This window comes from Bos taurus, chromosome 18, assembly GCF_002263795.3.
Source record: "Bos taurus isolate L1 Dominette 01449 registration number 42190680 breed Hereford chromosome 18, ARS-UCD2.0, whole genome shotgun sequence".
Lineage (NCBI taxonomy): Eukaryota > Metazoa > Chordata > Mammalia > Artiodactyla > Bovidae > Bos > Bos taurus.
In genome coordinates, this window is record NC_037345.1 from 7,983,144 (window position 1) to 8,001,181 (window position 18,038).

An 18,038-nucleotide genomic window follows, 5' to 3' on the forward strand; every position below is an offset into this window, starting at 1 on the left:
GTGCCTGCGGCCCACACCTGCTCCGTGACGGCACTAACCTAGGCAGGAACCAGATCTCCCAAACCTGTTTTCTTAATCGTCATACACACTTGGGCGGAAGCATTAATCCATTGATCCAGAGGTAAAGAACTGCCATTGGTTTCTGAAAAGAATGAAAACTAAGGGCTCTCCATTACCTGTTCAGGACTTGGTCTGTATTTCTGTTCCCTGGTGGAGACGGGCATTTCATCATCAGGCCAGAGCCTTTTTAGTGCCCTGGGTATTTCACACCTAGGTACTGGGACTCACTGGTAATATGATCACTCACTGTGTGTGCCCTTCCAGCTGACTTAATTTGGGGCAAGAGTTGAGTGACATCTTGCTCTGTGGACTCGGCATCTTGGACTCTTCAAATAGTGGTGAAAGAAGAGAGCTTGGAAAGCTCCTTTAAAAGCAAGGCTGTGTGCTTATCTCGCTTAGTGGAGCAGTGTCAGGTGGAGCTGATCCTTCCCTGAGGACAGTATATGTATTACCCATGCTTGTCCCATTTTTGAAAGCCAGCCTCCGTCAGACCCTTTTCCAAAATCTCTCAGGGTTCCAGCCAAGCTGGTGTTGACTCAGCCAACTTTTAATGATAAACGTCGCCTCCCCCACTGTTGCTTCCTCCTTCCAGATTGGCTGCTATGCAGCTATGAAGAAGAAAATCTATGCCATGGGCGGAGGATCCTACGGGAAGCTCTTCGAGTCTGTGGAGTGCTATGACCCCCGGACCCAGCAGTGGACCGCCATCTGTCCCCTGAAAGAGAGGAGGTGAGAGAGCGGGGCGGGCTGGAGAGCCCCCTTTGCCCGGCTCTCGCTTCTCCCTGCTTCTAAACGGACCTTTTATTTGACTTGCCATTTGGTTCATATAACGCTAGATGAATAATCCACACCCTGAAAAAGGAAGACTCATGTATTTGTGAAACACTGAATGTCACAGAGCTAAGACAAGCAAAAGAGGAATTAGGGAGTCGAGTCCTGAGATACATCGATGAACCCAGTGCTCAGTGTGTGTGCGTGGTGTGCCTTTCAGGTTTGGCGCGGTGGCCTGTGGAGTTGCCATGGAACTGTACGTGTTCGGGGGTGTCAGAAGTCGCGAGGACATCCAGGGGGGCGAGATGGTGACTTGCAAGTCGGAGTTCTACCACGATGAGTTTAAAAGGTACATGTGGACGGCTTCGTGTGGCTTCTGCAGCTCTCTCTCTGTGCTTTCAAAGGCATGTCTTAGCTTCATTTAGTTTTGCTTTCAAATTGTTCCACTGAACTTACCTATTTATGTCTAATGCATACCGGATGTTTATTTAGTGACTTCAGAAGTCTTGGTAACTCATAGGAAAGCCAGAGAAAAATGTTTCTCAAGTGCAGAGCAGACCTTGATGCTTTTGATAGCTTTTAGGAGAAAGTTTAAACTCCTTAATTTAGCAGATACGGCCTTTTGTGATATGACCTATGTGTACTCTTTCTGCTACGGTTCAACCCAGGTGCTTCACCTGAGTCCCACTGGGTGGTATCTTCCCTCCAAAGCATGGTATCATTGGCTCAGCTCTGTGCTTTCATACTTTTCCTTTTGCCTAAAACTTCCCTTCTCACACTTATCCAGTTAATTTGGCTTCTTCAAAACTCAGCTTAATGATCACCGCCAAGAGAAGGCCTTCTCATGTCTCCCGATCTGAGTTGGACTCCTCAGTCTGTGGTCCCATGCCTGTCTCTTGGATTGTGACTGTGAACTGAAGCTCCTTCAGGGCGAGTTCCAGCTCAGCTTTGGGTCCTAGCTTCTGGCCTCACCCTGGCTTGTATCAGACACTCAATAAACGTGGTATTGGAGATTCTTGAATCATCTGATGGGCTGCCATACATGTGAGGTGGAGTTGCAGCATCGGTCCAATCCCCCTCACTTTGCTCCTCTCACCTGTTTTATTATAACCACCCAACAGCGTTTTTCTTGCAGTAATATGTTCACATCCTACAGGGAAATTGCTGTGCTCAAGTTAATCTTGTGATAGCATTTCGATCGTGTTGCCAGAAGGGGGTGCCAGAATATAATGTTTAATTTCACAGTATTTTAGGGTAAACAATGCACAGGTGCCAAGATTTTAGAAATATGTATGTTGTCTATTAATGTATTTTAATTTTATGGTGTTTGCATAGCCTATTTTTTTTTTCCCCTTCAGTTACTGGGGGCAGACAATCTTAGGAAAATTCACTAGACAAAGTGTGAGAGCAATTTGAGAATGCTTGCTACTATGGTTGGGACAGGGGAAGAATTTCAAAGACTTTTCTACACCTCTCTTCCATAATGTGTTACTGTGAGGGCTGACTGTTCACACTACAAAGTAGTATATGAATTTCCTTCCCAAATGAATCTCAAAACAGTTGCCGAAGTTCATTAACAAGCAGGGGTCAGTACACTTGGTTTCTGATAAAATATTGATATAAGCCTTACTCATAATGACTGAACTACTGTTTGGACAGTGTGAGCTAGAGAGCTGTATCTCACTTGCTGGAATAATCAGGGTTGCTTATGGTTTTACCATTTCCTGTTCTGTTTTGATTGTAGAGGACTTGAAGATGGCTGTGAAGTTTTCAATCTCCCTTGATATGCTATCATCATTAGAACCTTTAGATTTCTCTCAGGTTGTCTCCTGTTTATGGAATATTAAGTAATAAGAGTATTGGGCTTCCCAGATGGCTCAGATGGTAAAGTGTCTGCCAGCAATGTGGGGCACATGGGTTCGATCCCTGGGTCAGGAAGATCCCCTGGAGAAGGAAATGGCAACCCACTCCAGTACTCTTGCCTGGAAAATTCCATGGATGGAGGGGCCTGGGTAGGCTCCAGTCCATGGGGTCGCAAAGAGTTGGACATGATTGAGTGACTTCACTTTCACTTTTCACTTTCAATAAGAGTATTACTTGCTTTCGTTCATAATTGTTAAACATGACTGTTACTTTCTTCGTTGCTATTTAAAGTACTTCCCAATAAAATTCACTTCTCTAGTTTGCTTATATTCAAGTTCTCCAGTGTTTGTTCACAAATAGAATGAAGAAAGCTTGATTTCTGTTGTCAGTATATAGGACTCTTGTCTAGATAAAGCTAAACATAAACACACGATACTAAGTGCCATATATTACCTCACTTAACACATTTAATCTTCAAAACAGCCCTCTGAGATACAGGTACTCTTTCATTCCTGTCTTGCATATGAGGAAATCAAAACACAGAGAAGTTGAGTCATGTGCCCCAAAACACACAGACAGCATGTGGCAGAGCTGGCATTTGAACTCGGGCGTCCTGGCCTCAGAGACCACCAGTTCAAATACCACACAATAGTGCCTTCAAAACTTAGTCTTTCCCATGAAAACCTATAGAAGGGGGAAAACATCTGTGAGTAGTTTCTCTCTTTAAAGCTCAGATGTTTCCAAGTGTGTGGTATTTGCATACTTTGGAAGCTGCTGCCAAATGAACAACCTGCCTTAGATTGAAGACTATTTATTGTTTTTAAGTAATCTCTTGTCTTTCCTGTCTTTGTTCCCTATTTTTAGGTTAAAAGTTTCCTGGAAAAATGCCACATCTTACTATTTTCTGTGTTTCTGACTAAAAGCAAAACTGTTTGAAGGAAAGCAAAAATTTTTTTAAAAATTGCCTTTATTTATACCAAGTCACAGTAACAACTTCATATATCCAGAAAGACGAGTGTGTCTCTTTCTGCTCTTTGCACTCCTGCTTCTAGTACTGTACTAGACTAGTACTGTCATCCTCCCAGTGGTCTATATGTCTTTTAAAGTCATCTTTGATTCTCTCTTATGCTTCACATCTCATGAGTTGCCAAATCGTATTTTTTTTTAAACTCTATAGTGTTTTTTGCACATACCCACCTTTATTTCTCTGCCACAGCTCCAGCGAGTTCCCTGTCATGCGTGCGGTGTCCTTAGCCTTCTAACCAGTCTCTCAGATACATTTCACCTACTTGTGCTTCTGAAAGATGCATCTGCCTTTGGTCATTTCATTCAGATGGAGATTATTCCTAGTTACCCCCTGCTTGCCAAGTAAAGACATGAGGATTTAGCCGCCTCCTCGGGGCCCTCTGTGATCTGAGGTTGAGAAAAACGTCCGCCTTTCCACTTCTTCCTTTGCCGTGCTCTGGAGTGCCGCTCGCTTCTTACAGCCATCCGTGTCTTGTTGCCTCTGAGCATTTGCTCAGCCCACGTGCCCTCCCCTTCTCCTTTTTAATAGATAAATCAGTTAACTCTTCTCTGAAGTCAAGACCTGTCGGCTTCATCTTTTGATGAACATGTACTTGGATAGACATCTCTGACCACTGGCCACATCCGCATATGGTTCTCTGACCTGCGGATCAGGGACCATTACGGGAGCAAGGGTTAAGTGGAAGTCACCAGACCGTTCCTCCCCTGCCAAGGTAGAGAACCAGGGGCAGCACTGCATCCTGAGGAACATGCAGACCTCAGTGCCACCATCAAAGACTCGCAAGTACAGGGGTGGTGCCCCACACATCCCCACTTAATTCACTTAGGATAAGCAGAAAAGTCAGCTGCAGTGTGGAAAATAGCTGTCAGCGTTCCATAAACTTAACAGGTGGTTAGGTGGTCACCGACCTAATGATTAACTAGTAAGAGTTAACTGGAGGAGTTAACTGCTAACCTGTGAGAGGAGACTCCGATGAAAGCAGAAATAGTCAAGAAACTAGTGCAGCTGCAGCCTTTAGGACCGAGGGAAAGAGTCCCAGGAAGGAACAAACTTGGAAGTTTGCTCCCGACCCTGCAGGGCTGGGATTCACCTCTGTAGAGCAGGGATGTTGTGGCCCAGGATACAGCAGAGCCCTCGGGCGCCGGGGCCAGAGCTGGTGTGCAGGAAGCTGCTTGCTGGCCAGCAGAGCACCTCCCCGCAGGTGAGCACCTGCACGCTGGAGACAGCAGAGCAGACCACCGATACCAGGGAAGAAGCCCTTTCCTCTCCCAGCCTTGCAGTCCCTCCAGCGCCCTCTGTTGACAAAGTTTAGCATTGTACTTACCTTCTCAAAGAGCCTGCTGCACATCAGAGTTCATTTTCTCCATTGTGTGATCTGTTTCATTGGTTTCTCCTGTCTTATTTCCTTCCTTTTACTTACTCTGGGTTTATTTTGTTTTTCCTTTTCTACCTTCTTCAGGTAGCATATTAGATTTTTAAAATTTCTCTGCCACAGTCCCCTATCTTTCCATCATAAGCCTATTTTCCTTTTTCACTTACTGAGCATCGTTGTGCTAGCTGTGTCCATATCCCTGCCTGGTAGATAATCCCATCATCTGAGTCATCAGAGTTGGCGTCTGTTAATTGTTTAGTCCCCCGAGAAGGGGCTCTCATTTATCTGGCTCTTTTGCTGTCTGGATTACGTCTGGCCTTTGTGAGCAGGACACTATTGAGGACCTGAGGTATCTTCTGGCACTCCAGAGAGGTGCTCCCAGCGTTCTGTAGCCAGTGGGCGTGCTCAGACTTGCTGAGCCTCAGGTGCAAGCATTCATGGGTCCACTGCCTGTAAGACACGAGGTCAGTGATGGCCCGATTTCACTTTGCAGGGATAGCTCTTAGTTTTTCCCTTTCCCTATTTATTAGAAGCAGCTCAGAGGCAGGGGCCAAGCTGTATTCCCAGTCCCACAAACTGCTTGATACCAATTAGCTTTCAGATATTAGAGGAATCGGATCTTCGCTTTATAGCAGCTTGGCCTCTGAGTTGTTCCATGATCTTGGACAACATTCTGCTTCTACATTTCTTGGGATTCAAAATAGGGAATGTACCACTGTAACAGTCTGGGGAGAATGTGCATTGGGAAAAAAGAAAGCGCTGCTCTTAGTGAAATAATTGTATGTGCTCCGGTAGTGAGTGGAGGCCTGGACACTGGTGGTGCTAAAGGGCTTACATACATTTCCTCTAACTGAGGTCTGCTCTGACCTGGCTATGCTTTTAGCTATGAAAGGGAATTGGTCAAATTTACTTAAGTGAACATTATTATATAGCAGAGTCTAGTTTGTTTTGTTTTAAAGCAAAAAAACCACCAAAAACCTTTTATTTGGGAATAATTTTAGACCTGTAGGAAAGTAGCAAAAATAGAGTTCCCATAAGCCGTTCACCCAGCTTCTCCTACTGTTAACATCTTACATGCTGTAGTATTCACTTTGGTACAGTATTAAGTAAACTACAGACTTTATTCGACTTTATTTCACCAGTTCATCCACTAATACCTTTTACCCAAACTGCAGCTGACTTTTCTGCTTACTCTAAGTGAATTAAGTGGGGATGCGTGGGGCACCACCCTTGTACTGGGGAGTCTTTGAAGGTTATCGGATGGTTTTTTACGAGGATGTCTCTCCACCTGGGTTTGTCTGATGATGCCTTGTGACGAGGCTGAGGTTGTGCGTTTGAGGTGGGGGTCCCTCATCAGTGCTTCTGGGCCCTTCTCTGCCTGGTGTCGGGGGAGAGACACTTTGTCCCATTACTGGTGATGCTAATCTTGATGACATGGTTAAGGTGCCATCTGTGGGGTTTCCCCCACTGTAAAGTCACTGCTTCTCCCTTTGTAATTCATGAATATCTTGGAACAGATAATTTGAGAATATGCGAATATACTGTTTCTCCTTAAATTTTCACCACTAATGGAGTGTCCTCAATGGGCTGGCCTCACGGAAGTTAGAGCCATGGTGTTTGCCTCCTGGGGATTTTTCTGCTTCCCTCATTCCTTCTCCCTATGTCAGCTGGAGTTCTGTAAAGAACAGCTGTCCCTTCTCCCTATTTTTTTTTAATGGATTCGGCCGTTTATTTATATCAGTATGGACTCACGGATATTCATCTTACTCTCTGAGTTACCCGGCCAGGACTGTTGTTTACTGCGTTGCTCCAGCTGGTCCAGCTGTGGCCGTCAGGAGCTGCATGTTGGCTCTGTGTCCTCTGACACACCTCATCCTTTCTGCAGCGCTTCCTCCGTGGCAGCACAAGATGGTCCAGGCTCATCTTGTGTTTTCTGTCTCAGCTGTGGAATCAGACACTTCTTCATGGAGCCCTGGCTCCTTTTCATGGTTATTGAATTGATTTTCAACAGAAGAGCCAAGGCAATTCAGCGGGGAAAGAAATGTATTTTTAGCAAATGATGCTGGAAAAACTAGCTAGCTATATGCCTAGATATAGGGATAAAAAGGACTTGACTCTTATACCTTACACTATATACCAAAGATAACTTGAAATGTATTATCATAAGACCTAAATGTTAACACTAGAACAATAAAATTTCCAGAAATTTTAATTTAAAAAACTTTTCAACTTTGGAATAGGCAAATATTTTCTAGAAGGACATAGAAAGTGTGAACTATAAAAAGAAAAAAAAATGATAAACTGGAATTCACCAAAATTAAAAAACCGCTGTTCTCAAAAGCCCCCATTAAGGTAATGAAAAGACAGTCTACATGCTGGGGAAAAGAATCTGTGATACACATATCCAAAAAAGGACTTGTAACTGTAAAATAAAAAAGAATCTTAAAATTCAGTAAGACAGAAAACCCAGTTTGAAAAATGAACAGATCTTTGAGCAGACATTTCACCAAAGTAGATACACAAAGTGTCCAGTAAGCACACACAGAGATGCTCAGCATCATTAAAGTAAAAAAAAAGACCAACAGTACCAAGAGCTGGCAGAAATGCCCAGCAGCTGGAATTTTCACACGTTGCTCATTGACATGCAAAAGGACACAACACCCTGGAAAACAGTGCGCCTTTTCTTATCAAAGGAAATACACCTTTAACCGTATAAACAAGCAACTCCATAGCATAAGCACACAAAAGAGCTTTGCCCTCTAATGTTCAAAATAGCCAGACACTGGATAGTTAGTTAATCCCACAGTCCTGTCGGACTTGAGATTCCATGGACTGCAGCCTGTCCTGCTCCTCTGTCCATGGAATTTTCCAGTCAAGAATACTGGAGTGGGTTGCCATTTCCTTCTCCAGGCGATCTTCCCAACCCAGGGATCAAACCCAGGTCTCCCACATTGCCGGTAGACGCTTTACCAGCTGAACCACAAGGGAAGGCTGACACTAGAGGCTGCCCCAGTGCTACACCAGTGTAGGGTAGTCCTACTTAAAATAACAAGAAATGAGATAATGAAGCCACAGCATGGGTGATCTCAGGAACACTGTGCTGAGGGACGGGAGCACACTGAACAGTGCAGTCTCTGATTCAGTCCACGCCACCTTCCGGAACAGACAGGCTTCAGTCTTCAGTGACAGGAGGGAGATGAGCGTTTCCCCAAGAGGGGGTGTGGGGGTCGTGCCTCCTCCTGTTGGCGGCCCCGAGTTTTGTCATCTCAGCCGGCCCGGATGTCACGGGCCATCTTCTTAGCCTCCTTCATCCTGTCCCTCTGTTTTCAGGTGGATCTATCTTAATGACCAGAATCTGTGCATCCCGGCCAGTTCCTCTTTCGTGTACGGAGCCGTCCCCATAGGCGCCAGTATCTACGTCATCGGAGATCTCGATACAGGTCAGCATGTTAAGGGTGATCTCGCGGGAGCCGTTTCCCGGGGTGGGGGTGGTCAGGGGCCCGGGGCCCCCAGGCACGGTATGTCACCTCTGCTTGTTCTCCTGGGGCGCAGGCACCAACTACGACTACGTGCGCGAGTTCAAAAGGAGCACGGGAACCTGGCAGCACACCAAGCCCCTGCTGCCCTCCGACCTGCGCCGCACGGGCTGCGCGGCCCTGCGCATCGCCAACTGCAAGCTGTTCCGCCTGCAGCTGCAGCAGGGCCTCTTCCGCATCCGCGTGCACTCGCCGTGACGCGCGGCCGCGGGACGCGCAGCTGCTGACCTCGCGCCGGCCTCCGTGCGGTAACGCGGGTGGTTTTCTAACGCTTTGAAGCCTGGGCTTCAGCTCTTGTTCCGGAGAAAACGTAAACTGCTGGAAAAAAAACTACCGAGCGGGGGGAATCCGTTTCTCCCGTAGGTGTGTCCCTAGACCAACCGGGGCTAGTCAGTGTCCGAAGAAAAGGGAAGTGGGAATCCTATCGTGTAAAATATGGAAGTTAAAGCCCTAAGGTGCATTTTCCCCGAGGGGATCTCCTGTCTGACTGACCGGTGTGTTCAAGTACCTGGCTTTGGTTGGGGGAAAAAAAAAATCCGTATATGCAAATCAACATATCCAAACATACCGGAATTGCTTTTCCACTGCACTTGGAAGGAGATATTATGCCTAACTCTGCCCAACCATTAAGGGTTTGTGCCTAAAAATGTTAGTTTGGACTCAATGCCAGTTAGTCTCCATTTAACTACTAGTTCTCCATCCTAAGAATCTTTTTTGAACTAAATTATGATGAATCAAAAAACTAAGATAAAATTTCTCTTGTATGACATTCTATCTTAGTAATCTAAAGGGTCAGTAAATTAAGGAGTCAGGTGGCAGCCCTCCTGTGACTTTAAAGGAAGTTCTAACTTCTGTGTGATTTCAGATGAAGATGCGGCAAGCTGTCATGTCTGGGGTTGAGAAGGATCTCCTGCAGTGCCATTCTTCCTTTTCAACTAAGCAGAACCATTTTATAAATCTGAGGACATTAGTAAGTAGGAGATTTTATAAAAGAAGGACCCGAGTCGGACAAATAATAAAGGTCTGCTATGACCAAAAAAGAAAAAAAAAAAAAAAGGTCCAGAGAAAACATATAGGGATCAAAAACTTACAAAAAAAAAAAAAAAAAACCTGCCTGAAAGCACACAGTCTTGTTTACTACTGTCTAGGGTTTGAAAATGTCTTAGAATGCGAATCCATGGTAAGAATCAAGCCTTTGTAGCAGAATTTTCTCAATGCCGTTCACTAGTACGAGTTTCTGACAAATTACATAACAAGTAAAGTTTGGCTGGTAGAATAAACTACCTCAACTTAATTTCATTCTGTTCATAGTAGAGCAAATTAATCCTTTCCTCCTTCCCTCTCTCTCCATGTCAACCCACATTGACCCCACTTCCCGTGGGGGGAAAAAGTCTAGTCATTCGTGGCACTTAACCTTGTAAGATACTTTGTTTTCCATTTGAATTATGCCACTTTCATGTGAAACCAGGGACTTCAAAGTGACTTTATCATTTGAAATTTATGCAATATCAGGTTTCTAATCAGTATAGAGGTCTTTATTTCTAATTGTTTTCTACAGCTTTTTTTTCCCCTCCCTCTTAGTATGTGGCTCTAAGAAGCAGCATTTAGTCTTAGAGATTAACGAACATATCCTTTGGTTATAAATTTGAGAATAGGAATTTCTTCTGGAAACTTCTGCCTAGAATGTTCGTATGCTTTTCACATGCGTATGAAACATCACTTGCGTTCCTCCACCCAGGGGCAGTAGAAGGGGCACCTGTGGGCAGTTTTTTTTCTTCTACTTGTTAGAAGTCAATCCAGTGCTAGAAAAGGTCGCTGAGCAGCCTTGCTGTGGGGATTCTGAAGAACGCTGTGTGCACGTTCGCTCTCCATCCTGGCAGAAGACGCGGGTCACAGAGGCACGGGGTTTCCATCTCCTCTATCAGAGGCACGAGGCCACTCACGTAGCAGATCTGACCCCTAAGTCAAAGCCAGCCTCTGTGCTTCGTGCCGTGTACCAGTCAGCTGTTGTCTGCACGCTTTCCCCAGGATGTCTTGGATGTCTTTTAATCAAGGCAAACTACATGGCCACTACAAAGAAAGAAAACTTTCTTTGTACAACTAGATGTTAATTTTATGGGAAATAAACTGCCGAAAGAGTGGGTTTTCTTTGGTAAAATGCCCCGTACAGAACAGAACCTTAGCCTTCAGAAGCCACCACTGAGGTACATTAAAGTGGTAACCGATGTCCTGTTAAAGCTGTGACAGTCAGCAATTCTCTTTTCTTTAATTTCTGAAGTTTAAAGTTCTTTCCAGGCTACGCCAGGCCTCTCCAAGGAGACAGTTCATTGTTCAGGAGTGAATGAGTCCCTGTTGCAATACATCAGTGCCTGCATGACTTGGTCAATTCATTTTATAAAAGTTTTATTATTATTTAGTTCATTGACACTGTAGCTGCAAAAGTTAGGTAATGTTTTCTAAAAGTAAATTTGCCACATAATATGGGATGCAATAACCAACAAAAGCTGCTAAGTGCCAAACTTATTTTATTATATATAAATATAAAAATATCACATTGAAGTTTCGAGATGTATTTAATTTTATTATGTTTCAAAATGAATCATGACTTTCTTGTAAATCACGGTTACATCAGTATTGTGAAGTAAATTTGAACTCATTTCATGCAGGTTTGTGTTTTAACCATCCACTTATGCCTTGAAACATCCTTTCTTGGTAAATTTTTGATATTTCTTTTAACAGAAGGCACTTTTACCAGGTGTATGTTGAAATTAGCGGCTAAAGATAGATCTTAAAATTTTAAATACAATATCTTGGGGGGAAGTGCAATTTATTTTCATTTTCCAAGTTGTCTCAGGTTAGAGTAAGTGAATATTGAAAGGATTTCTTCTAGGCTACAGTCTAAAGTAGGTTTGTTTGTTTCTTTGTTTAATACATCCAAACATAGTTGTTGGTTTTTTTTTTCAAAGATTTAAGTGTTTAATTTAAAATGAAGTTTAAAAATTTTTTTTGATAGTGCTTATCCTGTGAGAGATAAAAGTGTGTATGTGTGTGTGTGAGGGGGAGAGAGAGTGTGTGTGTGTGATGTGATGTGGTATGTCTGTTTATATATGTTTACTTTTGGAATTCTCATTCCAAACTACATATATTATTGTCTCCTGGTGCTTCAGAGAAATTCTTGAGCCTCTGGCCCTTCAGCTTATACTACTGTGTTAAACTCATGTTGAGTGAATATATTGATGTATTTGTAGTTTGTAGTAAGTTTTACTTGCCATTTGCATTTCTTTTTTTTAGCATAGTAAAAACAGTGCTTACCAACTCATAGTTGGTATACTGTAAAAATTTGGCCTAAGAAATTTCTAAATTCATCGTTCCTTTCACTAATCTGTTCTTTGATCGCCGTCAGGAGTTGATAGTTAAGAGTAGGCTTTTTTCAAACTGTGCAGCAACCAAAAAGGAATATTTGGGGGATGTTGGACAGTATACTGTTTGTCTTGAAGTATTGTCTCACCTTGCACTACCACTTTAGTGATGGCACTTTCTTCAGTGACACTTTGAAAGTGCCATTTTGTCCTTTATGAGCGGGGAGTTCCCTGGGCGATGCACCGGAGATACATCCTTTGTATTGACGGGGTAAAGACAGGGCTCCTTTGCTGCAGCACTGCAGTTACTCAGGGTAGCAGGTTAGGGTTCTAGAGAAATGTGTTAGCTGCCTTGGTCCATTGGCTTTCTGCCTGGTGCGTTCTTCCTACAGTGTGCCAGACCAGGGATCCCCAAAAATTTTCCAAGGAGCTCTAAAAACACTACAGTATTACCTTCTAGAATGTTGGCTCTCCTGATTCAAGAGGAGGCTGCCTGTGGTCAGATGAAGACATGGAACTGTCCAGAGAAAGAATGAGGTGGCACTTCCACTGCATCAACTTTGAAGGTGCTGGAACCCCCTTACAGAGCACCCAGTGGAAGGGAAGGGAAGGGTGAGGCTGCTTGGATTCAGGGGCTGCCCTTTGTGCTCTGAGAGAAGTGATCCCGCTTGGCACAGAAAAGCCCGCCCTGGGTTTAATCACCAGTGTTGATTGAGCTCCTATTCAGAATTCTGCTTGGGCTTCTGAGGAGCATCACAGGGAGGCAGGTGAAATACGGACCTCCCTCTAGACTGTAAACTCCTCGTGGGAGGGACCCTGCCTTAGTGTTCTGCTAATCCCAGTGCTTGGCACACAGTAGGTAGTCATTTATTATGACCAATGAATATAGTGTCCTTGCGATCCAAGTGACATTCTTCACAGGATTGAAAGTGACTTGCTTTTAAGTGAGATTTTTAAATGAGAAGCTTTGTATACAGATGGGCCGGCCTCCTAACATAGAGCCGGAAACCTAGAGAATAAAAAAAGCAAAGTGCCTGACCTGTATTATGCACAGCTCTGTGGTCTGTTTGTGCCATGGGATTTTTGAGACCCTATCCTCAGAATTTAATAATGTCTATCACATTTAATTTTTTTTTCACTGTTTTTTATTTGGGGCTCAGAATCTTCCCAGAACATACTCTTTGACCCTGACTTGCCTGTGATAGGTGCACTGCTCTCTGGTGGACAGAAAGCATCCCGTAGATACACCTTCATTCCCCACTTCAGATGTGAATGGAAACCAAATTTGGGATCCAGTCTTTGGACTATCATTTCACTGTTCAGCCCATTAGAATATCACTTAATATTATAGGCAGGCAAGTATTTTAATCATATAAGAATCACTTAGAGTGTAACTTAAACTCCCAAATATATCCTTTACAAGTTACACAAATATAAACTAAAAGATCTTTGGTTTTCTTTGTCAGTTAGCTGTGGGAAATTTAAGAATTTACTGAAGTCGTAGGAGCCGAGGTAATAAGGATTTGCGTTTGAGAGAGAAGCTGTTTTTACTTTGAAAAGCTGAAGCTTCACTTACCCTTCGCTTTCTTACCACATTTAAGGGAAAAGATACTGTGTCTTAGAATGTTGAGGAAAGCATTTTTCTAGTTTTCTAGCAATCCGTGAAGTATTCTTTGGGGCTGGTTCAGAAATGATAGAAGTTTACGCTACACGGGTGAGGAGTGTGGCGCACTTGCTGACGTCTGAGGAGAATGTGAGCTCAGGTGAGCTGCCCTGCTGTTGCCAGTGAGATTGAGCTGGTGGCTTCATCTATTCTTTTTTTTGGTGGGGGGCAGGGCACACCACCTAGTAAAACTTCTAAATTTTTTGTCTTTTTTCAGAGGTAATTCTATTGTTTTAATTTTAAACATGTCTCAACTTTGTCACATTGTAATATGTGACATGTGAGAACCTCACATGTAACCATATCTCCTCTGGTCTGATTCATACCCTTTAGGAAAATTAGTTCTTGCTCAGTTCTACATTTGAAGTTCTCTAAGTGGAAGGACTTTTAAACTCCTTCCCTTTCTTATGAAATTAAATATCTAATTTGTTGTTGAGTCACTAAGTCTTGTCCAACTCTTTGCAACCCCATGGACTGCAACACATCAGGCTTTCCTGTCTTTTAATGTCTCTCAGAGTTTGCTCAAATTCATGTCCATTGAGTTGGTGATGCTGTTTAACCATCTATCTCATTCTCTTGCCCCCTTCTCCTCCTGCCCTCAGTCTTCTTACCCAGCATCAGGGTCTTTTCCAATGAGTCGGCTCTTTGCATCAGGTGGCCAGAGTATTGGAACTTCAGCATCAGTCCTTCCAATGAATATTCAGGGTTGATTTCCTTTAGGATTGACTGGTTTGATCATCCTTCCAGTCCAAGGGACTCTCAAGAGTCTTCTCCAACACCACAGTTCAAAAGCATCAATTCTTCAGTGCTCAGTTTTCTTTATAGTCCAACTCTCACATCCATACATGACTGCTGGAAAAACCATAGCCTTGACTGTATGGACCTTTGTCAGCAAAGTTATGTCTTCACTTTTTAATACACTGTCTAGGTTTGCCATAGCTTTCCTTCCAAGGAAAAAGTATCTTTTAATTTCTAATAACATTTAATATCTAATAACATTGCTTAATTAGCTAGTGAGACATATCCATTGCCTTTTCTTTTTCCTGTTGAGATAAAAAATAATCTAAAATTGCTACTCAACTGAAATTTGGGCTGATTTTGATATTGGTGTCCCCAAGGCCCAACAGAATTGTTGCAAATTCTTAAATCACTGTGATTTGAATTAGAGAGGATGCAAGGGATGAAAGCCCTCAGAGTCTGGGTACACACTGCATAAGATAAAGTGGGGAAGACTTAGCTACTTCTGTGACCCAAGTAAATGGCCACTTCAAATAATTCAGACCCCAAGTGGCTATAGGTTCATCTTTCTGGTTGGTGAATTATATTTATTATAACTTCATTTTTAGCATTTCAGTAGTTTTTAAGGACTTTATTTGTATTCCTCTCACTCATCAGTTACAAGGTGTACCTTAGAACCTTGAAGTACACTTTTTCAGGTTACACAGAGGAACTTGGTTCAAAGATGACTGTACAAATAGTTTGCTTCATCACGTTTCCTGTTTAATTGGATGAGAATCACACATGCACTTATTCCCTTGTTCTTCGTGTTTATAGGAAAAACTGTTCTCAGCTGCCTCATTATGTAGTGCTGTGCTTGATCCCCTGCCAATTGAGAAGAATTCAACACATTCTGTCCTTTAACAAAAGCCTGGAAGCAAGCAGTAAGCGGCCTTGAGGAATACAATTCTCTAAGGCGTAGTTTCCATTTTACTTTTAATCAGGAGGAACAATAATTCTCCTAGAGCTGCTGCATAGTGATTACTTGAAACTCGACTTGAACTTTAAAGAATCTTTACAAGGCTGTATTTTCGTAGCGTAGAAAAGTAGTATGTTTAAACACCACTGCTATGTAAAATAGTAGGCTTCATTGCCATGGTCATTCACAGCAGATAGGAAAACATGTCTGTAATTTGACCCAATGTTTGGGATTCAGATGCTTGGGGTTAACTGTTCTTCATATTCGATAAGGTGCTAGTGGGAGCAGTTTAAGGATCTAATAGGTGTATTTTCATGAGTTTGTTTCCCAAGAATCTTACCTTTGCTGAAAGTATAGGGCTCATGAAGTTCCTCTGTTCTGATAACCTGGGGTTTTACAGTGAAACTCTCAAAGTGTGGAGTTGAGTTGAGCAAACAGCACAGAACTGCATTATACTTAAAATCACAAGTGATCGGATTTGTCTGGTGTGTCAGTGGAATGTCCCCAACTTCCTCCTGGACAGGGTACACCTGGGCGCTGTCCTCCCCAGCAGCTCCCAGGTCCTTCAGTTTTTGTAAACAGACCTTCCCTTCCGGGGGTGATTTCTTATTAGGAATTACTTAGGACCCCTGATGGCCAAAAAGAGTTATGCCCATTCCTAAAAACCTGGCATACTAGGAATAACTTACATACCAGGTAAAATCTAAAACCTTCACTGTCCCTGTGCATTAATAAGATTTAATGGTTAGGCTTGTGCTTTTCATACTAAAGGGCTTGCTCCCCTCATCAGGATTCTGGCAAAGTTCTCAGGTGGATCTAGCCGTGGGCCGTGCCCACTTTTTGGTTTCCAAGAGAGCCGGGGTTCACCCCCGGAAAGCCCCAGGCTTCCTTGGTCGTAATGATTTTGAGGAAATTGTAAACATTCTCTGTACTGGCCAGGCGAACCCAGTGGTTGTGAGCATGCGTGGGCGTTGGGGGCCCAGTGCATGCTGGGTGTAAAGATGGCTCCCACTGCCGCGTGCCCCTCGAAGCCCACCACCCCAGAAGCAAAGGATGGGTGTTCACCTGCCCGGGTTCCTGTGGAGAGCCAGCAGAGTAAGGAAGGTGAGAGCTAGGCGCCTCGAGCACAAATTGGGGGTGATTGGGACCTCGGCTGCAGTTGCCGCCCGTCTCAGCCACAGTCTTCGCCCCTTGCTCAGTATCCTGGCCTCAGAGCTTTCTTCATGCTCGCATCTGCCGCCACATGATGCACAAGCAAATACACGTTCCCTTTTACAAGATGCATATTTTTTGGATCCGTGATACCACTCTCCCGCTTCTCTAAAACCTGGAATTCAGGGTAATTCTAGACAGTGGAAACACCCCAAGATATGTGTTTAGGATATTTAGAGTGGTTACAAATATCCTTTGTTTCAGGGTTTGCCTGATGAAGTACTCTGCTGCTGCTGCTAAGTCGCTTCAGTCGTGTCCGACTCTGCGACCCCATAGGCGGCAGCCCACCAGGCTCCCCAGCCCCTGGGATTCTCCAGGCAAGAACACTGGAGTGGGTTGCCATTTCCTTCTCCAATGCATGAAAGTCAAAAGTGAAAGTGAAGTCGCTCAGTCGTGTCCGACCCTTAGAGACCCATGAACTGCAGCCTACCAGGCTCCTCCGTCCATGGGATTTTCCAGGCAAGAGTACTGGAGTGGGGTGCCATTGCCTTCTCCATGAAGTATTCTAATAATATTTAAAAGTTTCTGGAACTTGAATTTTTCTTTTTTTCCCTAAAATATAAAAGGTAGTAGTCAATGCTAGTCAAATGATATTTTCTATGTTTCAGTTTGAGATCACTAGACCTAAACTACTTCTCTGAACTTGGGTGTTGTGTGGAACCTAAAGACAAACTTTGTGGTGGTGTGTAGAACTTCTTTACCTTCAACTAAAAAAGGGTTATTTAACAAAGTAATATCAAAAAAAAAAAAAACCAAAACAAAGTAATATCAAAAGTGAGCTACTTAATCCTTTTATAAAGTCACTTCCTTTCCAGTTCAGATTATGGACTTCTGGATTTAGTGGTACGTGACTTATCCAGCTTGTTTTGATTTCAATAAGACATTTTATAAAGTCATTCTTGATATTTTTGTGATTGAGAAAAGGAAGTAGAAATAGGTTTAAAGGAGCTGAGAAATAGGTGCTATTGATGAGAATGGGCCCTTGTGTCCACACGGATGGGAATAATCGAGCAGTGTGTATTCTTAATGTTTTCTTTAATAACGTATAAAAATACAGATGACAGAAGCATTGCGTGTTAGGTGCTTATTTTACAGTCTAATAACATGGCTAAATATAGTCTTATGTCCAGATTCACAGAAGACAGTTCCCAGTTGAAAGGGAAAGAAACAAACTGTGGGATGGGGTGGGAATCACTGATAATTTGAACGTACGCCAGCTGTTTAAAGTAGTGCCCTTGTCTGTGTGTAGGGGCTGGTAGTCGGACGAGGAAGTCTGTTTTGTCCACCCGCTGCACTGATGGGCCCTGGGAACCAGCATCCAGGAGGATGACAGCCAGGCTGGCGGGCGCTCTGGAAGCTCTGACAAGAAGCTCTGGAGGCCCCAGGCTCTGGCCTTGCTGGGCTTTAGAAGAAGCAGGTGTGCGTGTCCCAGACCACTGCCTCCTGGCTCAGGCCAGGAAGCAGAAACTATAGAGGTAG

At 43.6% G+C, this 18,038-nt stretch overlaps 1 protein-coding gene across 3 annotated transcripts in view; it reads left to right on the top strand.

The window, feature by feature from the left end:
* Positions 1–17,321, top strand: part of GAN (gigaxonin) — a 52,326-nt gene extending 35,005 nt beyond the window's left edge. The window contains exons 8-12 of one of the 3 annotated variants that reach the window (XR_009491155.1): positions 653–789; positions 1,052–1,180; positions 8,424–8,533; positions 8,646–8,992; positions 9,495–17,321. Coding sequence is in view for 2 of the 3 variants with exons in the window: in NM_001099015.2 (NP_001092485.1) it covers positions 653–789; positions 1,052–1,180; positions 8,424–8,533; positions 8,646–8,827 (558 nt within the window). In the remaining variant the exon portion in view is untranslated. 3 annotated transcript variants of the gene reach the window in all.
* The last annotated feature ends 717 nt before the right edge of the window (positions 17,322–18,038 follow it).